General features: G+C 44.2%; 1 protein-coding gene and 1 non-coding gene across 2 annotated transcripts in view; one reads left to right on the forward strand and one right to left on the reverse strand.

Moving 5' to 3' along the window:
• The first annotated feature begins 3,674 nt into the window (after window positions 1-3,674).
• The window catches only part of LOC119651171, a 40,844-nt gene continuing 17,264 nt past the window's right edge, over window positions 3,675-27,254 (forward strand). Inside the window, exons 1-4 of the mRNA XM_038054589.1 lie at window positions 3,675-4,768; window positions 15,720-16,022; window positions 16,125-16,322; window positions 16,579-16,743. Of these exons, the coding sequence (XP_037910517.1) occupies window positions 15,774-16,022; window positions 16,125-16,322; window positions 16,579-16,743 (612 nt within the window). The 5' untranslated portion in view covers window positions 3,675-4,768; window positions 15,720-15,773. The remainder of the gene's footprint in view (window positions 4,769-15,719; window positions 16,023-16,124; window positions 16,323-16,578; window positions 16,744-27,254) is intronic.
• Window positions 26,784-26,855, reverse strand: Trnaq-uug. Its single transcript has one exon. It is a non-coding gene; the product is annotated as a tRNA-Gln (tRNA).

Here is a 27,254-nt window from a genome sequence, read left to right on the forward strand (position 1 = left end):
CACGCCGCGGCAACTCAAGCAGCCCGGTTATGAAAGGAGGAGGGATGAATAATTTCAGTCTGAATAGCTGTATATCACCGCAGCATCTCAGGGGGTAGATGAGCAAAATGCAGGAACTTTGCAGTCTTGCAGATAACTCACTGAGGAAGCTATCACTGCACCTGGCAGCTAGGAATAAAATGCACCACCAAAAATGAGAAGAAGAAGAAATTTGATGTCCGGTACGGATAATCGGCGGGAGTCGTCTGACTTGGTTACTGGGTCGGGCTCCCGTAATGGACAGGACGGTGTCGAAACCGGTTAGACGACGACCAGGAGCATTGTTACGCTTGCTGCAGCTGTTTCGCCACAATCTGTGGCGAGCACTTCTGCAGGTACACGTAGGCAGCGGATGAATTGGATTGAAGAAATGAACCTCTTTATCATCCGCTCCTACTATGAAATAACGGCGCAGGCGGGTACAACATCCTACCGCCTCTTGTTGCACCAGAGATTCGTCGAGCGTTTTCTGCAATTCGCGCACGTGACTGTGCACCGAGTCGCAGACCAGCACCGCTTTATAACTCGCAACGACACAATCCCGCCATCATTAGGGAGCGTGTTCGACTTGATATCATCGCTGAAAGTGGTGACCGAGAGTCGTTGGAGGCAGAGGTGGCGGCATCAACAACACCACGCCGCACTGGAAGCAACAGTTTCAGTACTCGCCGAAGCACTCTTCTCCAGCGTCCAGCTGAAGTTTCCGCTGAGTTTGGGGACGAATTCCAAAAAGCGTGTATAGAATTCTCGGGAATGGATCCTTTGCATAGGTCAGGTATTCCCAGGCTTTATGCATCTCCGAAAATTGCTAGACTGATTAAGTTCAGCACTGGCAGTGGCAGCAGACGGATAAGAAATAAAGTGCAGAGGGTTTACGGAAGCTATGCCATCCCCAGTGAGACACCCGTAGTTGAAATTTTGGACACACTAAAACAGAAACTCTCTGTCATATGCAGTCGGTTACGACGGAATGGCGAAAGTCATTCAAGACGTGTCCAGAATGCAATATACGCGAAGAACCAGGGGAGCTTTTTCAGATCTCTCAACGAATCCCAACAGAGCGTCCAAACAGTGCAGTTTTCGGTAATGGAGGCGAAAGAATACTGGGGTGGACTTTGGGGGTTACCCGTCCAGCATGCTGAGTAGATCACCACCGAAGGCACCCGCCATGGCACCATGTCTAGCATGAATTTTGCGGATGTTACCGAAGAAGAAGTTCGACGAGCCATAAACAGCTCGAAGAACTGTAGGGGCCCAGGTCTGGATCGGGTGCAGAATTTCAGGTACAACAATTTCACCAGTATACATGATCAGTTCGCACACAGCATAAATCAGGTCATTAGTCGGCCGGAGGAAGTTCCACCCTTCCTCACTGCGGGGATTACCTATCTTATCCCTAAGAAGGATACAGTACAGGACCTCTCAGACACAAGACCGATTACTTGCTCACCAACCCTCTACAAATTCATAACGTCCATTATTAGTGGAAGAGTCAGTGTGCACCTCGAGACCAACAATATTTTGTGCGAGAAGCAGAAGGGCTGTAGGGTCAAGGAGTTGCAAAGAGCAACTCATTATCGGCTCGGTAGTCGTAGGACGAGCAACTAGAGGCCAAAGAAGCCTCTTTAGTTGCTATATCAATTATGCCAAGGCTTTAGATAGCACCCCGCATACCTGACTAATCGATGTCCTACATTTGTATCGCATTGATCTGCACCTAATAAAGTTCTTGGCGACAGTCATGGAAGGATGGCATACCATCTTATCACTGCGCACAGTCAAGTTCAGGGGGTATCCTATCCTTTTGTTCGTGGGCCGCCTATGTATTTGGTACATAACCGGATCATCGGCAGAATACACAAACCCTTCGGGAGGAATTGAGCCTGTCGTGAGAGTTTTGTGGAAATACAGATCATTTGGGTAGAACGGCTTGGAAACCCAAGGATTCTCGCTATGCAAAATGGATCGAACTATATGATTCCGAATCAATCTAACGAAGATAGGAAATAACCTTAACATTAAGGCTAAGAGGTGGAGTATAAAAGAGTCTTCGAAGAGACATGAATGCTTTGCGAGCGCTTTCTAGCGCAATTTTAATGTGCTCGTTAAATTGGGGACGCTCGTTAAGACGCACAACTTTAATGTGCTCGTTAAATTGAGGACGCTCGTCAAGACGCGAACCCAGGTATGTAACGCACTTCTTATGAGGAATGCGCTCAAAACTATCCTCGTTCGCGACAGTCTTCACATTTTTGCGCGTTGATTCTCGTCCTCCAGCTGTTCGTGAAGAACTTAATATCATCGAGCATCTTCTGAAGTTCAACTCGCACCTCAGTTACCTTTTTGTGTGCGGTGTAAGCTAGCAGATTGTCAGGAAAGGCATTCAATGACTTTTTAGGAAATACTGAGAAAAGTGCGGGCGCAATCACTGTTCCTTGCTGGAATCCATTCAGAATATCAAATTCTTTACTAGTAGTGAGACTTCCGTCCGTGATGACAAAGCATTTGCCATACAGCATACTACACATCATCGCTGCGAGGGGGCTGGCAAGCTTGTTCTTCAGGAGCTTGAAAATTAAGCCATCCAACCAGACGGTATCAAAAGCCTTCTCCATGTCTATAAGGCAAGTGCCTACATACTCACCATTGTTAATCCGCCAGCAAATATCAGACGTTACCTTCATTATTGCATGTCCAGATCGCAGTCCGAATTGTGCACTCGACAATAATTCCTTCCTCTTGATATGCCCGTTCAAACCTCAAACACCTTGTGATGTTAGCCAGGAAACTTATTGGGCGGTAGATCTTAGGATTGGATGAATCCTTCCCTCTCTTTAAGATCGGGAACACTCGGGCTTTCTTCGAAGGAATGGTTCAATAAATTATTGAACAAGATGCAATAATTACGAATGGCAATGTCTGGTAGATGCCTGAGGACCGCGTTGGGAATGCCATGCATACCGGATGATCTCTTATCGTTTACCCTTCTAAATATGGAGCGAGATAAGATTCCGCGCCATCGTAAGTAATGATTTGAACTCAACTAATATGGGATGATGATAGTCCCGATATCTTCGATGGATTCTCTTAACGCGAGTGAGCGGAAGGCTTTTCACTTTTTTGAGCCGTTTTATGGCTGCAGTTTCATATCCTTCCATATTATTGCGAGGTTTAATCTTAGGGACGACTTGTTCAATTGTATCCAGCGTCATGTTCTAAAGCTTGAGAAGATACTGAAGTACCATAATTCCTCGTTGCTTAAGTTCCTGTCACCTGGCGCAATTATATTATCGCTTTCCTCATCAAAAAGTTGGCATTCCTCTCGATATTCCCGAATAAACCTCTCTTGGAATTTCTTCCAAAAGTTCAGCCTGTGCACGCCATCAACCATCGACTATTTCCGGCTCTGTGAGCATATTTAATAACAAATCCAAGAATCCAGCAAAGAATCTTTCTTTATCGATGAGTAATACTTGAATTCCGTTATCAACTAATCAGTTAATTTTTTTTCTATTTCAACAACAAATTTCGAACACACCCTACCACCATTCAATCTTCGCTTCATTTCGACCAGTCACGACTAATCGCAGCCATTTTATCATCCATCAACTATTCTCGCTCACCCACCCGCACTCAAAGCTGTCCGCCTCTACCGCCATCTCCCTCCCACAGTCCCAATTCGCTCGGTCGGCTCTTCTCTTGACAAATTCCTCTTCCCATCGTTGCATAGAAATCTGATTTCCACGGCGACGGCGATTTCAACTCGGCGAAAAAGTCCGAACGCGATAGCTGCAAAAAGAAAAATCAAAAACGGGAAAAGGACGACGCGACCGAAGAAAAATTCCCGAAAAAAACCCAAGTTCGTGAATCGGGCCGACGGGACGGGAGATACGTTGGATTCCTAAACGCCGCGCTCGGCAAATAAACAAAACTCCTTGGCAGGCAAAAAGAAGGCTGCGAGTGGTTTTTTTGCAGGCGAACGAACGGGCGAGATATTTTCTACGTCTTCGTTGGGCGGTCGGACGAGTGAAGTTCCTCCAGCCCGCCGTCCACCAGTGCCGCGGAAGGAAATGAGATTTCGGGCGCGCATTCGATCGCAAGTGGAGCAACTGTGCCTTGAGCTTGTCCGCTGAACGGGCGGGCGCCGAGAAATGCTGTGCGAGTGCCGTGGATCGATCGAGCGATCGGCCGCCCTGTGAAAGCCCCGCACGGACGAGGACGCTGCTGGCCGTGTCGTGGGGACTGTTGTCCGCGGACTATCAGGACTCCTGGTGTGTGTGCTGTGTTGCGGGGGACTGGGTCGGGGAGAAATCGTACTGCACGACGGGGACGTGGGTCGCGGGCGCCCATGCCGCGACTTGGAGCGCGGCGGAGAAATCTAGGCGAAAGTCCATTGCGCGCATTTTGACGTCGGCGGGCCCCCCTGCGTGACCACTGCTCGCGTAGAAACAGCAAAGGATCCAGCCCGACCACTGGCCTCTACCCGGACAGTACTGGACAGCGGCACTTCCAAAATCGCCATTAAAAGTGATTTGCGCGCGACTTGCTGACCACGACGACACGGAATAGGAGCGAGGCGACGACGGCGACCAGTTTGCATTTAGCGCCGTCCAGCGAGGGAGAAAATTCACGTCGAACGAGGAAAGTTTCCAGCGACTGATTGGACAGGCTCGCCAGGGAGCGATCGCAGGCTGAACCGCGCGGACCAGGGAGCTGCAGGCCGAATGCGGTACGCGTTTTTCATTTTCCCCAAACTTTTAACACCAAATTCCGTTTTTATGTAATCCGTGAGCGGTGTGAAGGCCGCACACGCTTTTCTCGCGGTCGCCCATTTTGAGGTCAATGGGAGTCAAGTGAAGCACCGTCAGCGTTTGGAGCGTACACAGGGCGCCGTTCTTGCCACAGGATCGGGCGGAGCGCCTGCGAGGCTCCTGGGACATTTGCACGCAATCCAATGGGTGTCGAGGTGCGTTTCTAGCAGTTCTGCGTCATCAAAATTGCGACACATTTTTGGCGTTGCGTTCCCATCGATTCGAGCGAATGCCGCATGTTATCATGTCGCCGTCGATTGAATTGTTTACTCCGAAGCTGTTCATGGCCGGCGCTTCGTTTGCACACGGTATTGGGGCAGATTTCCAGCGATAAATTGCAGTCGGACGCATTCTAATTGCGGACGACTGACAGCATGCCGAGATGTCTCGCTCTTGGGCACGTGCCCCGGATAAGTCTGTCTCTTTTCGACCAATGGAGTTTTGAAAAGTTGATTTTCGTCGATTTTGCTAGTTCTAATGTAAATTTTGATGGGATTTCTATTGAAATTGGCCGTAGATATGTTGTTTCATGAATACACAAGAGTATGTCTATGATTGGAGGTGATTTTGGGGTTGTGAATTGTGGCGCCAAGGGTCCATGGATGACGTTACTCAGCTGACTAAGATGCAATGAACGCGAGAGGACGGATGCGTCAGGTGTTGTGTCATTGGAAATGTTCTCACCTTGTTAGGGGCAATTGGGTGCGTTTCTGATTGTTGATAGCAAAAAACAGTCAAATATCCTCGCCGATAATCGAAATCAAACCGTGGTTTTGGTTGGTCCATCATATTTTACTTCAAATATTCGGATGGGTTGATCCTCACCTTGTTATAATAAATTGAGGAACTGTCCGTCCTCCTTAAACACTGCCCATATTTCCAATAACTGTTAGAACTCACCTTCTGTTGCCACTTTTCCAAAATAACCTATGAATACGCCAGTGAAAATCAGATCATGGTCCCATTACACTTGATCCAATCATTATTTTCGACCGTGATTCCAATTCCAGGCTCAGCGGTCATCACACTTTCCACATGATCTATTGCATGTGACCGTATGCCGATGGCTAGACGTTCCGGTTCAAATAGGTGACTCAACGTTTTGTCATATTCATTGGACTGTTCTTCGTTCTTCGGTTGATGGTTCGGCGTGGAAACAGTTGCAGTTACAGGTCCGTCCCCGATATCACCCCCATCAACGCACCTAATACAGTCTGGTGCTGGACCGCGCTGAACAATTCAGTCTCTGAAGGTCGCCATATTATTATCTCATTTTCAATTAAAAATGTCAAACTTGTCCGCAAAATTACAATCGGCCTGAGGTAGCTGCAGTCTCTTTTTGAAAAGCGCACCCTCAACCTTCCTATGACAATCTCGTTAAGGCCATTCAACGCTGTATTCTCAAAGTATCTTTCTCTGTTGGCAACCACACCTTAAGCTCCTTTTCTTAGCAAAAATAGCTCCTTTGAAACTCTTAGGGCCTACCCCAACTGGATCACCCATAGTCGACTCAAGGAGGCTCAACGGAATTGGTTGGAAGCTGTGATTGCCGAAAAGAAGAAGCTCTGTGAAGCTACTCTCGTACTCCGACGCCAAAGACTTCTGGTTCAAATCGGCTCACGACGACAACAAGGGACTTGTGGTCTGGGACAATCAAAGCAACAAACCATATCTGGGCATGCTATCCAAAAAATATCCAAATCCTCAAACCGCCATCGAAGTCTACTTTTTATCCCCTTTGTTCAGCAACCCCTTTCTTCTGAAAAACTCCACTCAGTACTCCAAAGCATAAAGGCCGTTCGGTTCCTGGGGTGGACCAGATCAAATATCAATATGTGGCCTGGCTTATTTTTGGGGTCAAATCGACTGTCTCAACTTTTGCTGGCTTTGCCTCACATTTCCGAAGGATTGGTCCGTTATTAAAATCATCCCTATGCCAAAAAAGGGTAGAAATATAAACAACTTAGACAGTTTCAGACCATTTTCTCTCATTTTTGTGTTTGCCAAAATTGTTAATTTCATCGTCAAGGACAGGCTGATGAGATGATCTTTCTTGAGGATCGATAGCTGCTATCACCCAACTCCTACACTTACCGAGGGTGCTTATCCATCGCCTCTTGCATCAACGATTCTCTTCTCAATATCTCCGTCGCCAAGGCCAAAGGTCTTTATGTACAAGCCGTTTCCTTCGACATAAAAAATGCCTATGAAAGGGTTGATCAGTCCATCCTGGAAAACACCATTAGAGATTTTCAAGTCCCTATTGATCTGTCTGTCTGGGTTATCAGGTTCCTCTCACGCACGCACTACCTCTCAACTTGGACAAATCCAAAATCATTTCCTTTAAAAAAATGCATATCAAGTCTCTAAATCTCAGGGTCAATAACAACTTTTCTGAGTACATTAACTCCATTAAATTCCTAATGAGCATCAGAAGCAGTTCGCTTGCCCTCAAGGATCACACGGATGAGGTGTCTTGCAAGGTAAAAAAAGCCCCTGATGCTCTCAGATTTATCTTGAGCCGCTCAGGAGGTCGTCCACCCAGGCAGAGTCTAAGGATCTATCCTCTCTTCCCCACCCCCCATGTTGCTTTTGCCTTGGCGGGTGAACCGCTGCCCCAGGAAAGAAATTTGCTGCTGGTCGCAAATTAACTTATTAGACTCAAAGCCAAATGCCCAAATACTTTCCTTACGGTCCAGGAAAAAAAAAGTCTTTCAAAAGTTTACAAAAATGTTCTTCCTTGATGGGCTGAAGGTCAACGTACTGCCAAACCTTTCCCCTAAATTACTCATTCAAACCAATTACGATCTTGATCCCAATTCTCCCAGACGGATGATAGCTAGGGCATGTGAACTCCATTCATCATCCCTCCGTAGGCAAAGTTTCTCTCTTGTTGCCTCTGACGCTGCCTATCTTCGTCTTCAAACTTCCTGCGCCTGCACCTCTCTGGACCTTATCCTTAACAGTCGCTTCATTCTCAACAATCTGTCTACCATCACAGCGGAATTATTTGCCATTCCTCAAGCCATCACCTAAGCACATTAAAGAGAGATTAGCAAACTTGCCATAATCACTGATCCAAATGTGCAAAGCACCACGCTAAATGTTCCTTATGTGCCTGCACCTACTAGCCGCCGTCAAGAAATCTATCTATGTAAACTGGAACAGTTACTTTCAGGTAAGCTCTCGGTCCAAGGGTAGATTCTTTGCGGGCCTATTTCCCCACCCTACCAGTTTTGATTAGTGAACTCACCAACCCCCCTTCGGGAGCTGAGGAGAAAACCCTACATCGGCTTAGGTCTGGTACAGCAAACTTTTCGTAAACCTCATGAAAATTATAGAATAGCGATGAATGCAGGATTGCTGAATCCAGTGAACATTTAATCTTTCGTTGTCCCAAATACGCCCAGGTCAGAGCCAAATATCGTTGGAGAAAGTTTTTTTCGTCTCTTCATATGCTCCTGGAAAACGGGGACCAACAGCAGCCTCAGATCTGGGGGTCAACCAGTAGCGAACACACTATGCCCCACGCATCGTAAGGAATTGTCCTTCATCTATCGAGCACGCTGGCAATATAGGCTCAGTCCTAGCCATCAGTCCACTTGGGGTCTTTTCAGGCTTGGGTGATAACTCAAAATCATACATAGACATAGGTTAAACTGAGTATGACAACGAAATGCTGGACACGTTAGAGTTTTAGCAGACCAATGCTTTCGGGAAGGATAGATCTCTCATATTTTTGTGATGTTCTTTTGGCTTTCATAGACGATGTAATCTGCTACGGAGCCTTCCCTGGATTTGGAATTGATTGTAGTTGTTGCAACGTCAATAGTGGCCTTTGGATTAACGACCCGGATTGGTTCTGGTTCGACCGCACGCACCACTTGGTTCCAGTAATCTATGAGGACATCTTTGTAGCAGGTAGCATTTACTTAAGTGAAGGGCCACCATTTCGGGATCCCTAGCAGCTGTTTGGCGTCTACATTATCTACATTATCGGCCGTCAGCCACGTTTTCTTTTTTTTTTAAACATAGATATTGCTGTCCCACTTCATGAAGATTTTTGACAACCATTACAGTTGAGACACACGGTTTGATGCCGTTTACATATTCCACTTCATCTACTGACACATATTCTGACGATTAGTTACTTCAATTCAGACAGATGACTCACGACGGGCTTCCGGCATCCCTGGCTGGAGTTACTTCCACGAAAAGTGGGAAGGTCGAACCTACAGTTTCGGCACCGGCCACAGAGTTGCCTAACAATTTCAATCCCAAAAGAGCTAAACTGTCAAACGGCCTAATAAGGGGGGGGGGGACAAAATCACAAAGAAAACTAACGCGCACGGAATGACCGGGGAAGGACCAGCATTTAGCCGATCCTGTCACCTACGCGATGAGTGGCCCCCGTCTTTCTTTCATGACATGGTGGCCCTATATATGCCTACCCCAACCTAAACTTTTACCCCCTGTCGCTTCAAATATAATGGGAGGAATACAAGTACATGAGAGACCTGACGTCTTCTTCTCTCCTCTCATCCAGCAGAAAAAATTCTCCAGCCGTTTTGCGCGGCAAAGCGGTGCAATGCACCCATAACGAGAAATTTCCATTCCATGGCCGAAGTTTGGTATCCGAAATTTAAATTTTCAAACCTCGCATGCGGGCAAGAAAATTACATCGATGTAACAACCTTTTAGAACCATTTCCAAAGCCTGGTCTCAAGAAAAATCTCGATGTTTAGATGCCACACAAACTGGCGCAAAAGAACCCTTTGGACCGAAGTGATGTCTACGCAAAATCTACCCATTTTCGAAGTGAAAAAAAAAAACGATAAAAAGTGGTTGACGTGCGTAAACAGCATCCGAGATATTGGGTGAAAATATAGTCCAAACTTGACACCAAGAAATTATTATTTTTCCAAACATTTACGGAAAATGGCCCTCAAAAGCGACTTGTCAAAATGAGCTGATCAGGTTTTTCTTTTTCTTCGGCCTTTGTCCCGTTCACAAACGGGGTCGGCTCGTCGTGATCAATTTCGCCATTTGGCAATATCAAATGCCTGATCTGGATGCAATCGCAAGGCTTTTAAATCTCCCCCATTACCATCGACTCCGATGTTCAGACCAATCTTGGCAAGTGAATTCTCGTTGGCGCGAATTGCGTGACCATACCAGTCCGGATAGCTGAGTGGTTAGAGCGCAAGGCTGTCGTATGGAAGGTCGCGGTTCAAATCTCACTGATGGCAGTGGAATTTGTATCGTGATTTGACGTCAGATACCAGTCGACTCAGCTGTGAATGAGTACCTGAGTCAGATAATAATCTCGGGCGAGCGCAATGCTGACCACATTGCCTCCTACAGTTCACTGTAGTGTACCGTTACGGTCTTGAATGAAGTGCTCTAACACACTTCAAGGCCCTGATCCAACATGGATTGTTGCGCCAACGATTACTATACCATTTAAGACGCCTATCTCGCAGTTTTTCCATGATCGGTGCAGCCCCATGTCGATCACGGATATCCTCATTTCGGATGTGATCAAAACGTGTCACACCGCTAGTCCAACATACATCTTCATCTCCATTACCGCAAGACGCCTTTCATTGTGTTTTATAGTTGGCCAGCACTCAGAACCATATAGAGCGACAGGACAGACGACATTGCGGTAAATTTTAGATTTGCGACGTTCGTTGATAAGTCGATCACAAAGAACACCATTTGTGTAACATCACTTCATCCAGATTGCGTTAATGCGTGAAGCAATTTCATAACGCAGTTCTCCATTGGCTGATAGCTTTAATCCGAAATATTTAAATCGCTTAGTTCTGGGCAGGTCACTGCCGCTGGCAGTGATTGTGCGAGTTTCATGGGGATCGGTCGCCAAAATTTCAGTTTTATTCAGATTCAATCTGAGACCGTGTTGCATGATGCGATCATTCCATTTTTGGACAAGTTGCTCGAGACCATTCTTGCTATTAGACGCTAGGAAAACATCTGCATAAAGCAGTGTATAGGGCGCTGGACGTTGGATATCCTGTGTGACAGTGTCCACAACAAGAACAAAGAGTGGTGAGAGGGCGCTTCCTTGATCAACACCAACAGAGACGCGAAGCGTTTTTGATACACCCGCCACACTTCGAAATTTAGTTTTCGGATCGTGGTAGAGCAATTGAACCAAGTGCACGAGTACTTCTAGCACTAAGTGTTTTCACAGAGCATACCAGATGAGTTCGTGTGCCACACGGTCAAATGCTTTCTCAAAATTCAGAAATGCAATGTAAAGAGGGCGATGCTTCTCACGGTGTTTCTCCATGAGTAGCCGCGCAGCGTGTATGGGGTCAGTAGTTCCACCGTTCTTGACAAATCCAAGTGTCTCGGGTGATGAACCACTTACCTGGCTTGGTGACTCCGGGGGTTGCAGAGGCCGCTTTGTGGATCGTGTCTTTCATTTGATTCCACATTCGTAATGGTTGGTAATCGCAGAAGTGAGATCATTTCTTCTCACGAAATCGCCACCATTTATTCGTTCCTCACGCTGTTTTATCGTTGGCTTAATTCCTAGGACGGGAATCAACGGTCGATGTTGAGGTGCAATGGTATCATAGGGAACGGCTCTGCAATCAGTGGCGGTGGCAAAATGTTGGCGTCTTATGAGAATATAGTCGATAAGCGTTTTACTGTTCCCACTATAATATGTGGGAAGATGAGACAATCGTTTGATGAACCAGGTACAAGGATTATACAGTCACCACCCTCATTGTGCGCTCCAAACGCCTTTCCCCTGGAACCTTTTATCGTCTGCTTTTTAATCCACATGACCATTAAGGTCACCGGCAATGATGATATAGTCATCAGCAGGCACGTTACAAGTCTTTTAATCGAGAAGTTACCCGAAGGCATCTTTCTCGGCATCAGGTCGAAGGCGTACGCGGTGAAGAAGTGAATAGTGCGATCAGCTGATATAATGGTGAGCTTCATCAGCCGATTATCAAATCGTTCGGCTTCTTTAATAGCATCACGGAAACCCTCTGAGATGGCAATGCCAACACTGTATTGAGTGTGTGGGCTACCAAAATAGAGAAGATTATAGCCATTTTTACCGCGTTCAATGTCTCAGCTTTTGGCATCAGACCATCGGGTTTCTTGCAGAGCACAGATTTCAATGTACTTTTTCCGAAGGGCTCTTGCGAGTTCTTTGGTCTTTCCAGTTAGGGTACCAACGTTGAGCGTGCAGACACGTATTTGTTTTGTTCCGACTAACCTGCTTACGTCCTGACGCCGTCCGTGCGTCAAGAACCCTTGCCCTATACGACCCTCAGAGTCACCAAGCCTGTTAACTGGTTGATCAACCGAAATATTTGACTTAGAAAATGACGTCTAAATAAAGGTGAAAGGAAACGCCTTTCTTATAAGTTCCTCGTCGACAAAACCCTGACCAATTGGTAAATTTTACAAGATTTCGAACCGAGAAGCAAAGAAATTGATTGGTGGCCATTACAAAGATCTTAATGATAAATTGGACACTCGGGACAGTGAGACCAACTTGTCAAAAACCAACACCAACGCACACAGAATATAGAACACGTCTATCGCGTTAATGACAAGAACGGTACTCTGCTTACCGGTTATCTGGTACCATGGAACCGGGGATGTATTCCTCGGAGACCCGGGTTTTCAGCAAAGAAATTGCGAACTCTTGGCCGCGTTCGAGAGAAGATTCCTCCGAAGAATTTTTGGCCCCTACATGAGGGTGGACGAAAACCTGGCCTAAATAATAACGAAATCTATGGGCGATACCACGACCGTCTGGTTGAGCGATGGCATAGGTAAAAAAGCCACACAGATTTTAGGGATATCAAATTGATGGACCTCGGCGTAAAACTGGAGTTCCTTACTAAGGCAGGCCTAAACCGGATACCGGTTGGTGCGCCGTTGATAATGATGATAGATACCAAGATAGCTTCCCGGGTGTACATATCTCATGAGGATTCCTGGGGAACGTGTTCTCGGTCGGGTTCTTTGCGATTGACCCCTCTGTGAGGGTTGTAGTTGTACCCATATTGCGGGCAGAGCTCTTTGCTTGTGCGTCGTGCAACTGGTTCAGAGGTTTTAGGTAGAGCTCGCATCTACCGCATGCACTCAATATAAACCGGTACCGCTGTGCCAATCACAGCAGGGACCTAGTTGTGTTCTCTAAATCAATTCCTGTCCGAAGTTGTTAGGCCTACACGGCCGATACTCTTGTAAAACCACCAGGACTTAAATGTCAGCTCCAAAAGTTGAGGAAGCAATCAAACGAATGAAATGGGGGCAAACGAAAGCGAGAACTGGGAGCTCTAACTGCCGTTGACAGGAACTCACTTGCTAAGAATTGAAGTTTTAACTTCTCAATTTAATTAAAATAAAATTTTATTGAAGCCTTACGAGGTTAGACAATTAAGTAATGAGACTGATTCCATAAAAACCGTATATTTAAAAATTATTCTACAACTCTGCCATCCCCTTCAAAGTAGTCCCCTTGGGCAGCTAGACAGCGATTCCAGTGCACTTTTCACTCTCACTCAAAATGGGTTCCTTTGACCACCGATTTTGTTGTAGGGAACAAAAGAAAGTCACATCGGGCGAATAAGTCGGCTGTTGCAACACGGCGATCCCATTAGAGGCTAAATACTGGGACACGCTGAGGGCGGTGTGACACGGCTCGTTGTCGTGATGAAGGATCCAGTTACGAGCGATGTCTGGGCGCACCCCGTTGACTCGTTTTCGCAATCTTTCAAGCAATTGGCGATAGTAGACTTGATCTACGGTACGCCCCGGTAGAACAAATTCTTTGTGGACGATTCCACGGCTATCAAAAAAGGTAATAATCATTGGGTTCACCTTCGACTTGTTCATGCGAGCTTTTCTCGGGCGGGGTGCGTGTGGAGACAACCATTGTAAGCTTTGACGTTTAGTTTCCGGATCGTATTGGAAAAACCAACTCTCATCGCCTATAATAACTCGATCAAGCAGCGTGGGATCGTTTTCCACTTGTTCCAAACAGTCTTCTGCGACGTTCATTCGATGCTGCTTTTGCTCCTCAGATAGGTTCTTTGGAACCATCTTTGCGCACAACTTTTTCATCGCGAAATCGCCTGTTAAAATTTATCTGATTGTTTCACGGTTCATACCCAGTTCCGTGGTCAACATTCGAACTGCTAAACATTGATTTTCACGGATTAGGGCGCGCATTCGCGTCAGTCTGCACCTCGACTGGTTTCCCACTTCGCGCCTCGTCATCCACGCTTTCACGTCCCTCCTGAAACTCTTTATGCCATCGAAACACCTGGGCACGACTAAGAGCGCTATCACCATGCACTTTTACCGGGTGTACTCTTCATTAATTTCCGGTTTTTTTGTGAATAAAACATATAATTCCAAGGGAACTGTAATAGTTATTTTATTTGAAATATTTTCCATCGCTTTCTACACATTTCTCCCACCTTTCTGGTAATTTGTGAATACCACGCCAGTAGAATTGACTGTCTTTGGAGTTGAACCATCCAGTGAGCCATTTCCGCAATGTTCGGAGGAGTCGAAGTGCTTCTCAGAAAGTCCGTGGCCCAATGAGGCAAAGAGGTGGTAATCCTATGGGGCCAGGTCTGGTGAGTAAGCCGCATGGTCAAGCACCTCCCACTTGAGCTTTTCCAGCAAACCACTTTCGACTTACGCGGTGGTGCATTGTCATGGAGGAAAATCACCTTCTTCTGTCTTTTTCGATATTTTGGTCGATTCTCCGCAATCGCCCGGTTTAAATCTTTCATTTATTGTTTATAGCGAACGGTGTTTACAATTTCAGTAGGTTTCAGCAGTTCAAAGTAGATCACACCGGTCTGGTCCCACCACATATACAGCATGACCTTCCGACCGCAACGATTTGGTCGTGCCGTCGATGTCGATGCTTCACCTGGACTCACCCACGATTTGTTGCGTTTAGGGTTCTTCAAGACAATCCACTTTTCGTCGCCCGTAACAATTCGATGTAGAAAAGACTTTCTTTTGTACCGTTGAAGCAGCATTTCACACGTAACTTTTCGGTTCTCCATTCGTCTCTCGGTCAGTTCAGTCGGCACCCACTTTCCATACTTCTGAATTTTTCCCATGGCTCGCAGACGTTTCCAAATTGCTTGCTGTTGAACTCCCAACGTATCTGCAAACTGTCGTTGCGTTTGCGGGCTGTCTTCATCCAATAATGCTTGCAATTCGGCGTCATCAAACTATTTTCGTTTGCCGGAGCGTGCGGCGTCGTTCACGTCGAAATCTCCATTTTTGAATTGTCGAAAGCACGTTTCACATGTTCGAAGTGCTAATGCACGATCGCCATAAACTTCCACAAGTGCACAGTGGCTCTCGGACACTTTTTTTCCTTGATTGAACATGAAAAGCAATGCATGGCGCATATGCTCGAAATTCGGTACGTACGCCGAAATATTTGACGCGCAATAAAAACTTGCTTTACGTTTAGGCACCCGACAACAACTAAAAAAATGACACAAAATTAATTAGGAGTACACCTGGTACAATTTTAGCGTACGTTTCCGAAGCTGTTTCGTTCAATCTAGCGCAGAATTTTATTGCGACGTGTTGTTCTAGATTTCGTTTCTCCATTTTCGTGACGAACACCACCAACACAACTAAACAAGCTAGAGGGATGGTGCATATACCAATCGAAAGGGGAAGGATGCCGGAGAATTTGAAGATTGCAGGTTTACCACAAGCGCGGCAATAAAATCAGTCTCATTACTTAATTGTCTAACTCCGTATTTCTACAGCTTATCTTGTAAATCTTTCAGCTTCATTCACAGTTCGATTTTTCTCCCCTTCCAGGATAACCTTTTTTAAACTATTCGAAAACTAAGGCCATCAACTTATACCCCCACAATGGAGGAACCCGACGAAGCGCAACAACAAAATATGGTTTCAAATTTACCACTTTTATTTGCAAACGGTTATCCAACATCACTGGATAAAATATCAGAGAAGGCTCTAGAAACATTCATTCCTTTTATGGTTCAATGTTCACTAGGAAATATCAATATACAAGGACGCAGCGATATAAGCGAACCAGAATGGTGGCCTGAGGATGTACCGTTCTCGATACCACTTGTGAAACCGAAAAAATTTGAAGGCGTAAGTTGAATTTTCAGTATTTTATCGAAAAATGTCCTGTCATGCATTTTCTCTTGAATGAGATGAAACACGGATTTAATATGTTTCTCTTTTTTGTTTCAGAATTGGTTGGACAAAATGAAGGAGATAGTCGTGATTTGTTATCAATTTCATAAGAGCATCTTTTTGCTAAGATTCTGTTATGATCTTGCTGCCTATGAACCGACGCGATTACGCTTCATGAATAATTACAATTCGACCACGTCATTGTACGATAGACGCTGCAACAAATTGTTGGTCACATTCCGCAATGAAAATATGGTAAAAACACATTTACAAAGTTAATATTCCTTTCCGATGCTCCTTTCTTCGATTAATTGTCGATTTTGGTTTTGAATTCATCAATTCTAGTTTTTGTTTGATATTTTTCATCTGTTTTTCGGTTTTCACACTCCATCTTTGTATTTCGCAAATGCTCGCTCGGCTCTTGGAGGCTATTTTTTTTTTAATTTTTCACGCTTTTTTTCACTCTTTTGAAAAGATAGTTCTTTATGTGATTATTTTTCGAACATTCTAGTCTTATGATCAGCCACAAAGAAATCGTAAAACGTTGCTGCAAAAATCCAGATCTCAAACAAGTGAAAATAACAATAACACACAACAAATGGTTGAGCCGGCTCTTTTTGATATCTACTTGTGCGATCATTGTGATGCTGAACTGTATTCATTAGAGGCAATAACGGTAAGTTTACATAAGATAGTTCCTCTTTTAGTCTTGATAAGAATATATAAAATTAGAGCTCATTCAAAATTCATGCTTAGGAGGCTAAATCCAGCCTCGAGGGTGAAAAATATGACTCCCACAGCAGTTCAAAAAGCTAATCGAAACGCCTGACACCTGAAACTTGGAATCATGCCAATAAAACCGTAGAATTTCGATTACTTAACTTGTAATTAAATTAAATGTTTCAATCATGCAAGCATTATTACCCGCATTCGCTACTTGCCTGCATAAAAGACTATCGAAAAGATACAATGCGAAATTTGTGTACCGATAAAACAGAAACAAAGGAATCTGCTCGCATTCAATTTTTATTAAGTCTTTCGCGTGTTTCAATAAACCTGGCGATAAATTCTTTGAATGTATATCGACTGCAATAGTAATTGTTATGTCGATAGTTCACGATGCAACGAGATTGTAAGCGTTATCGCTTGAAATGTGTTTATTAAAAGCTGAGTATCAATTGTGTTTACATCAAACGTGCTGCATGATTCGGGTTTGGTGTGAGGGTCTTTGTTTTAAGTGGGTTCATGGATTTATTTGTTTAGCTTTGTATATTCCTGACAAACAGAATTTATTTGGAAAATTATGAGAATTGAGAGGCGGTAGTTAATTCTCTAAGAATTAAACTAAGAGACAAATTAATGAACATCTCTAGATCTTTGGGGCTATATTTTCAGCAATTAAACTTTGCCAATTACATGGTCCTGTCACCTTGTGCCTCTATATACTGTGGAAGCTACATTTAGCACAGTTTCTCTTTGGATTTCTTTCACTTCTGTTGGCGTACCCTCAACCTGTATCTTTGGATTGGAGATTGATACATTCCATCTAAGTGAGAAGCTGAATTTACGTACAGAAATCTCCCGACGCTGATAGCGCGACCTGTAGCGCCAGCATTATCGGCATGTTTAATTTTCTGCGGTTAGTTCACGAATTCCTTATCTATTCCACACCTAAGGCGCCATAAATCTTAATTCGAAATGCCACTTGACAAACTACAACTACAATTCCCTACTTTTGATATCAATTTTGAGGTCGTGTATTGTTTCACCGTGATAATTTTCGAGGCATTGTTAGTTGTGATTACCATTACAGAATGATTCAAAACGTCTGTTTATTCTCGTTTTATTGAGTTCTGATTATCTGACTCCATTTCTTTTTTCGTGAATAATAAAATACAAAATAGATGAACATGAAAATAGTGAAGCAATCAATTAAGTTTTCGATAAATTATTCCCTTCCTCACTTATCCCGGTGTAGAAAAATATTACCAAACCAAATATGATCGATAATAAAACATATGTAGACGCCACGATGAGGAAACTAAAAAAGAATGAAAAAAATACGACCGACTTGGCGTGTGAAGCCGAATATCTCTACTAGGATAGCACAATCACACGATATAAAGTCAAATCGTACGGAATTGCATGCCTACTTGACACTGCCCTCAACCTGGGATTCAATGCTGCGCTGCCTTCTGGGTTCGAATCCCTTCTAATCAATCGCTATAGCTTTAGGGCCTTTTAGGGCTGACCAAATGCAACAGGCGCTATCATTATCAGTAGCAGTGACTCGCCCAAAACTGAGCAATTTGAATATCTCGGATCCAGGCTATTGACCAAAGGGGAACTGCGTTAGGAAATTATTTCACGCATTAGCGCATTCTGGATGAAGTGGCTCCCCAGAACTGGCGTTTTTTGTGATCCACGTACCAACGGACGTCTCAAATCCAATCCCTCTATCGTTCTGATTGTTGGCCGACTATAAAAGATAATGAACGGCGCCCCGCGGTAATGGAGACGAAGACGTTGTGTTGGGCGAGTGGCGTAACGCACCATGATCGCATCACAAATGGAGATATTCCCGATCGATATAGGGTTGCATCGATCGTGGGAAAAATGCGTGAGAGGCGTCTTTGATTGTATGGTGACGTAATCTGCGCTAATGAGAATTCACTCGCTTGATCTGACCATCGAAGTGGATGGGAAATGACCAAAAAGCAGGCCTAAGCTATGATGGCTTGATATGCTGGATCGTGATTTGAAAGCCTCTCAACTGAATCTAGATCAGGCCTTTGACAGAGCCAAATTGCGCAAAGATCAAGACCAGTCATCCCCTGTCTGAATTGAACAAAGGCTGAAGAAGAAGAAGTAGAGCCGACATAACCTTGAGATTGGGGAGTGAAAGCTGTCAAGTATCACGGTGAACTTCAAAACGTCTCCGCTACTTGTGCTCCCGGGAGCAATGCGGAAGATAATATCCGAGTAGGTACCAGGCAATAGCAAGCCAATACAAAGTTTACACATGTCAACAAAGGTTCAGCGTTTTTGAAAGTAAGGGAGATTAAAAGTGTGGGGTCGGGAAGGGTAGTCCACACGGGGAAAGATCTTTTTTAAAAAAGAAGAATCGGGTGAATTTGCGTTTTAAATATCTCGGGTCAATGCCCGTGCAATGGAGAGCTGCTAAATGAAATTACTTCGCACATTAGCGCAACCTGAGTGAAGTGCCGTTGTCCGCCATGCCGCTATAGCTCTGAGTGTTGGTCGACTATAAAAGACAATGAATAGCGTCTGGCGTAATGACGAAAGTTTTGCGTTAGACGCGTGGCGGAACACTTCTTCATCACATACGGCATTCGCGGTAATGAAGACGAAGATGGTGTATTGGACGAGTGGCGTAACGCACCATAATCACATCACAAATCCCCGATCGATATGGGGTTGCACCGGTCGTGGAAAAGATGCGAGAAGGGCGTTATCGATGGTATGGTCACGTAATTTGCGCTAACGAGTATTGATTTGCCAAGATTGTTCTGAACATCGAAGTTGATGAGAGACGACCAATGGCCAGCCGAAACAACGGTAGCTTGATACGCTGGATGGGGATTTGAAAGAATCGCAACTGCCTCCAGATCAGGCAAATGACAGAACAAAATAGCGCAACCAATTATGGCGAACCGATCCCGCTTGTGAACGGGGCAAAGTCTAAAAAAGAAGAATAGTGAATTTGTGTTGTACGGTTCCAAGAGGGAGGCAGTCACAGTTGCCAGAAGGAGCCCAAATTGCAGAGCAATAGACAAGAATGTTTCGGACGGCATAGTTGAAACTAATTAACGAGGTAAAGTCGAAGGAGGAATGCAGGATAAAATCGAGACATTTTGGAAGCACGGTTGATGTCGATGAAGCGAGAACTGAAACGAAACTTGTCGTTGAAAATTTAACCTAGGTTTTGAAAGAAACTCAGAATTGATAGAATATATCTACCAAGAGATGTCGAACGGCGGATGAGGTAAAAAGTAAGTGGGGAAGAATTGAATGGTTTACCGGAATTACGAGTGTGGAGCCAAAACAGCTTGAAATCACCCCGAGCTCAGGCGAAGCTATTTTAATCTAATTTCACGCATAACCCTGAAATGAGCGTTGTCATGGAAATTCTTGGAAGGCTGAAACTTCTTGCGTCTTTCAGCCGCATGTAACAATGGATTTCTGTGGTGAACCAAGTTTGATAAGAGCGCAGACATGTGAGAGAAGAGGAGACGTTACAGAAGAGAATATCAGTAAGAATGCTGTAAAAATTACTCAGAGCTTGATCGCAAGTTAAATTGAGAGTACCGAGGTTAGTTTTGCGGAAATTGAATTTAGTTGATTCTCGCACAGAGTTTGCTTCGAAAAGAGAGGCTTCCGACTAGTGTGTTAATTGCGATGGACGAGTTAACGAACATCTTATATCCAAAATATACTGCAATGATGTCCTGGTTCTCTTTATGGTTCTGAAAGCTGGCCAACTAGCAAAGAAAACAGCGTGGATGTTGTGTTGAATCAGCAAAATAATACATGATATATATATGGTTGCCATTCACCTTTGAATGGGGCATAGCGTGTCAACCACGCCTACCCGCCGTCATCCACGGTTTGCGGAAATGTATTTCAGCTCCCTCCAGGGCTTCTCGAGGCACTTGCACTCTTCCAATATTTGGCGTCATGTGCTTCCGCGGGCGAACCACCAGTCGGTAATCTTGGGATAGTGGATTCCACTGCACGGCATAACCAGCAATGAACTTGTCCTTTAATATGTTATCTATCCAATGTCACTTGCGCCGTCTCGGCAACACCTCTACGGGTGATTTGCCTGTGTAACGAAGTCTTTCGTTCGATATTGTATCAGGCCAGAATACCTCGATGACTTCTGGAGCGATGACTGCTTGGAGCTTTTTAGTAACGGTTGAGGTTACCTTTCATGTGCTACTCTCATATAGCAACACAGAAAAAATATTAGCGGAAACTAGTCTCAACTTGATGTTATTGTCAAGATAATCACAAAGGACAAAGCAGCAAAAAAGGATCTAGTATTACTAATGCGTCGAGCGATATCAAGTTCGGTGCCGCCGTCGACAGAAACGACGATTCCGAGATATAAAAATTGATCAACGCCTTCGATGTTCTGTCCGTTAATGCAGATATGAAGAGTGGAATGAATCTTCAGAAAAAGAACTTTGGTTTTGGTGGTGTTTATCCTCGGAATATCCATGAATCGGTCAGAGAACAAGCAGATGTGAGCACATAGTCAAGGTATTTTAAGAAAGATGTTATGGCCCATTGAAATCCTCCACGTCCTCCGGGTAAGGCAACACGAGAAACGTCACCGAAAACAAGAGGAAGTAATATCGATGAAAAGATGGAACCCTGGTGTTTCTCTGCTTTAGACCTCAAATTCCTCTGAGATCTCCATGCAGTACGTAACATTTTGCGCTATTGTATGTCGCTCTAATAATATTTATTAGTTTTTTCATATTGCTCTTCCTATAGAGGCCACTCGCAGACACTTTCCCTGTCGACCTTGTCGAAAGCCTTCTCGAAATCGATGATGAGTAGTTGCAACAGAGACCTGCGCTACGATCACGCTTTCGGAACGAGAACTTCTGCGATCGACGTGGGGTTGCACCAATCGTGAAAAAATTCACACTGACGCCAAATCACTAGCTACGACAAACGACCAACAATTCAGCCGAAACATAGATGATGATTTGAAAGCCTCTCGATTCCACTCAGACCAAGCTTGTGATGTGTGACTTTGCTACTGAACGAGACAGACTATTTTTTCTTCTGTTTATTTTTGAACAATGCAAGTGTACGCTACAGTAGTAAATTGAGCTCTTTTTCTCGCCACCCTTCTTTTTGTCGGTTTCCCCACCTTGTATACCTTGATTTTCCGTCGATTCTTCTGCAGATTCTCGTAAATCGGGAAAATGGCTGTCTAGTTTTAGGAGCTAATCCTCTTATTTTCTTCAAAATTTTACAGAAATATAGGGAAATAATTATTTTAGACGGAAATTGGGGACAACGAGAAAAAAAAACTGATATTCTCTACTGTTTCTAACACAAATTGCAATCACAACGTGTGCTCTGGGGCAAACTTTTTTCTAATTTACTGCAACGTACGTTCAACTTGGAGAGGGCTAGAACTACTATCCGTACTGTCTATGGTCAATCATAAGGGCGTAGCTATCACAGAAACCTAAAGAAAAGTGACGTGCATACCTCTGCGCTTGCCAGGATTGGGCATATATGTACAGGCCTTTTAGACACCTTAGTCCCTCTCACGGCATTCATATAATTTTCCACGTGAATCTGGAATGTTTAATGGAAGAATATGGCAATTTCTGAAAAGTCATTATCTGTGTGCCGCGAACGATCATAGAAGATTCACGACGGATGACATCCACATGTAATCTCTCTTCTCTGATCTCCATCTCTTCCCAAATCGTGGCATTTCTCGATCATTAATTATGGAGATGTCCCCTTATGTGGTGTGAATTTCAAGGGGAGTTAACACAATAATGACAATAAACACTCAAACAGTTCGACATGCTGTGCAGGTAGGTAGGTAGGTATCAGTGGCTCAATTAGCGCTGTAATCCGCCGTTTTGATGCTAGGAATTTCTAAGACCATGACTGCGGTTATGAGAACAGGGAGGCACAGTTCAGTCGGCTCAGATCTTCATAGTTAGTTCGTAGCATTCACGAAGGAAAGCAGCTCTCCCACCCTGCAGCTAAAAATCTTTCTGAGGTCCCCAAAGAATGGTTTACCCAGTGTCCATAGCTTGACTCTAGCTAGAGGTGACCAATTGCAAAGGAAATGCCTGAGGGTTTCCTCCTCTTCTTGGCAGCTTTGGCAATGCTTAACTTGTCACAGATGGTGAGCCTTCGCCATCTGAGGTCCGCCGCTGCTAAGTAGTGCGAGTAGATTCAGCCCTTGGCAGTCGCCAGCAGTAACCGACTGTATCCGTCGGAGGACTGCCAAGAGCAGAGTCTCGCCTGGTCAATCCATCAACCCGCTCGATCCCCTCTATGTTCCTATGACGGGGAACCCCGAGGAAGGTGACCTTAAGCGTGTCACCAAGACTGTTCAGCGCGTTTTTGCACTGTCCCATCAGTCTGGAAGATGTCGACGTTGAGTACAAGGCCTTAATGACCGCTTGCATGTCGATCAGAATGGTTATGTTATGCTTAGGGCTCGGATCATGCCCCAACCAACATCCGGCTTCCAGTATCGTATTGTGGTATAGCGAGAAATGTTAGGCCGCCGAAACTGCTAATATTGCGCACGGAGTGTATATAACCATACCCCACTTCCGTCAGACTTTCAGGTTCCGAAGGTCAGTAGCGCGTGAACGACAACACGATAAAGCTCGGTAATTAAGAAAAAAAAATCGCGATTATTGCGTTGCATCAATGTGGGAATACGCCAAAAAAGATTTATAGTTTCAGAGTGAAATTATGCGGTGTTTCCAACGATTAATTAATGGAAGTAATGAAAACTTGTTGTTTCGTTTCCGTTGGTGTAGGTATTTTATTCTTGCAAATACCGATATTTCGGCTCCCGCTCTATACATCGCCCGAATGTCATGCATGTTGTGCGTGAGTGTGTTCGTTTTAACTCATATGAGCCCTATTTTACGAGAAGATCTTGGCCTCGGTATTTTAGTCACGTTAAAGCCAAAACTGAAGGAAATACGGCGAACTTGGTGTTCTTGGTGTTGCTCTTCTGCAACGATTTTCCGGTAAAAAATATCGCAAAATTCTATTTTCTGATGAAAAAATGTTGACCATCGTTGAAAAATTCATCTGACAAAATGATCGAGTATACGAGGTTAGACAATTAAGTAATGAGACTGATTCCTTAAAAACCGTACATTTAAAAATTATTCTACAACTCCGCCATCCCCCTTCAAAGTAGTCCTCTTGGGTAGCTATACAACGATTCCAGTGCGTTTTTCACTCTTCGTAACATTTCTGGAACGCTTCGAATGGGATGTCCGCAAGTACCCTCGTCACGACCGTTTGGATGTCGGTAATTCACTCAAAATGAGTTCCTTTGATCACCGATTTTGTTCTAGGGAGCAAAAAAAGTCACAGGGTGAATAAGGCGGCTATTGCAACACGGCAATCCCTTTAGAGGGTAAATATTGGGACACGCTGAGGGCGGTGTGGCACAGCGCGTAGTCGTGATGAAGGATCCAGTTACGAGCGATGTCTGGGCGCACTCTGTTCACTCGTTTTCCAATCTTTCGAGCACTTAGCGATAGTCGACTTGGTTTACGGTTTGCCCGGTGGAACAAATTCTTTGTGAACGATTCCACGGCTATCAAAAAAGGTAATAATCATCGTTTTCACCTTCGACATGCTCATGCGAGCTTTTTTCAAGCGGGGGGCGTGCGGAGGCAAGCATTATGAGGTTTGGCGTTTGGTTTCCGGGTCGTATTGGAAAAACCAGCTCTCATCGACTGTAATAATTCGATCAAGCAGCGTGGAATCGTTTTCAACTTGTTCCAAACAGTCTTCTGCGACGGTCATTCGATGCTGCTTTTGCTCCTCAGAAAGTTTCTGTGGAACCATATTCGTGCACAACTTTTTCATCGCGAAATCGCCTGTTAAAATTTGTCTAACTGCTTCACGGTTCATACCCAATTCCGAGGCCAACATTCGAACTGCTACACGTCGATCTTCACGGATTAGGGCGCGCATTCGCGTCAGTCCGCACCTCGACTGGTCTCCCACCCCGCGTCTCGTCTTCCACGCTTTCACACCCCTCCTTAAACTCTTTATGCCATCAAAACACCTGGGCACGACTAAGAGCACCAGATCACCATGCACTTTTACAATTTTAGCGAACGCTTCCGAAGCTGTTTCGCTCAATCTGGCGCAAAATTTTATCGCGGCGCGTTGTGCTAGATTTCGTTTCTCCATTTTCGTGACGAGCAGCACCAACACACGTTTACTCAAGACGACACAGCAGGCGAATGAATATATCAATGGAGAGGAGAAGGATGCCGGGGAAGGGAATTTGAAGGTTTCAGGTTTACCCCAAGCGCGGCAATAAAATCAGTTTCATTACTTAATTGTCTAACCTCGTATGCTCATAATTGTTATGAAGTCAAAGAAAATGATCCGCGAGTCCAATGCCGTCCATCCATCTGACTTCCGTCATGGTATGGTGGAGCCTCTCATATCACGGAGTAATTGAAATGAATATTCTGCGAGGCCGGCGTCAAAACCAATGCGAGCGTGTACGAAAAGTTGTTAGAGGATGTAGTCCAGCCAATGAGTGAATTTCTATTCGCTGGAGCCGTGGTGCTTCGAACAGGACTCGGCCCCCGCTTACAAAGCCAAGATAATTCAGCAGTGGTTAGCGGCGTATGTTTCTGACTTCATAATCGTGGATGAATGGGCCTCAAGCAGCTCAGATTTAAATCCTCTGGACTACAGCCTTTGGGCTAGAGAGAGGAGACTGCCTGCAATCGAACTTACACCGATTTGGAGAGTTTGAAGGCCAGCATCGTGCGTGTAGCTCGATAAATGCCGTGATGCGGTCGATGCATGGTCACACATTCCGGGCCTGTATAGCTGTTAGCGGCGGCCATTATGAATATTTTTTTTTTCGTTTGAAAACTCTATGTTTGTCTTCGAATGGTGTACTTTTTGAATTATTTGATTTATTACTTCGTGGGAATTAAAGATTTGTTTGATTGACAGAACTTATGGCTATACTATGTATAGAGTGAAATGAAAATTAATAAAAGAAAGGAACAAGACTATCGAGCAAGGGATAAAAATTTTATCCGGATGGTTGTTATCACATATTTTCGAAGCTACAATATAATCGTAAGAAGGCTGCTGTTTTTTAGCGATTAGCTGAGAAGTTAAGCCGGAACTATAGTCAGCAATGTGGCAACGTACCTGAAATCCTTTGATGAGAATTAAATGTGACTGTTTATATTGGACGTTCGTCATGAAATGTTCCCCTCCGAGAGTTTCGTTAAGCTTCCGTTAAACACAGAAAATTCGGTAACAACCGAATTCAGCATAGGAAATGTCAAACAGATGTTAAAGAAACAGTGTAAGCAGGTGAGAAGTGAGATGTTCGAAACATCCGCTCGTAGTATTCAAAAGAATCAATGCGATTATGGGCGAGAATGAGTTTTGACAGATCTCTAATTTACGTTCGTTAAAATTTTGATGTTATGATATGACCATTATAGTCCCGGCTTTAAGCAATCATGTGAAAAACAACATTGAATAGAAAGCGACAATGCGAAAATAGTTTATTCTTTCGCTCTTTTTTCGAGGAATTTATGAAATATCTAGACAGCTTTCCGGTTAAATATTTAAATAAGTTTATGAAACGCTTAGCAAGTGATTTCTCATATCCATTTATCACTAGACATGCACAAAAACAAAGTATGTGCACGTGAATCAGAAAGTATTCATCATTCATTATCACGGATCACGATTTTCAACCCACGCCAAAACTAAATCCAGTTCCGCTGTCTCCCAATTGCCAATAACCCAAATCTAATCTAATCTTGTGTGCATTTTAATGCTGATTACAAAAATAGATTTATGCACATTGTATCCACAATTTTACGAATTCCTATAATTCCAATTTCATCTTTTTTCTAAAAATTTATTTGAAATTTTCAAAAAAGTTTTGCGCTAGGCAGGTTCCACCGAGAATTGAACTCGGATCTCAGGATTCAAAGTCCTATGTGCTAACCATTACACCATGGAACCACATGGTATACCGTTTGAAAAGAGGCCTGATCAGTAGGCGGCGAAAGCGAACAAAGTATCGATGCTTTCTGTGGACGGTTTTGTCGTAGTTCGTATTCAGATTTCGTTTGTAATCTGAGATTTATTTAGTGTTGGGGAAAATTGTTGAGGTTGCATTTTAGTGGAATTAATGGGGAATACTAAGGGAACTTGGAAACAGTGCGATCATATAGGTCATGTGCATATGATGTTAATGTGCAAAGAATGCATTATCCATGTAAATTAATTAAATAATTACTGACATGGAGAAGGTAAATTAATGAAATTATGCTTAGCTTCTTGAAAATGTTGATGAATAACATGGATCCGCAGTGAAGATCAAGATATGCCACTCCCAAAAAATAGCCCAAGGTCGATCCG

This window comes from Hermetia illucens, chromosome 3 (assembly GCF_905115235.1).
Source record: "Hermetia illucens chromosome 3, iHerIll2.2.curated.20191125, whole genome shotgun sequence".
In the NCBI taxonomy this organism is placed as follows: Eukaryota; Metazoa; Arthropoda; class Insecta; order Diptera; family Stratiomyidae; genus Hermetia; species Hermetia illucens.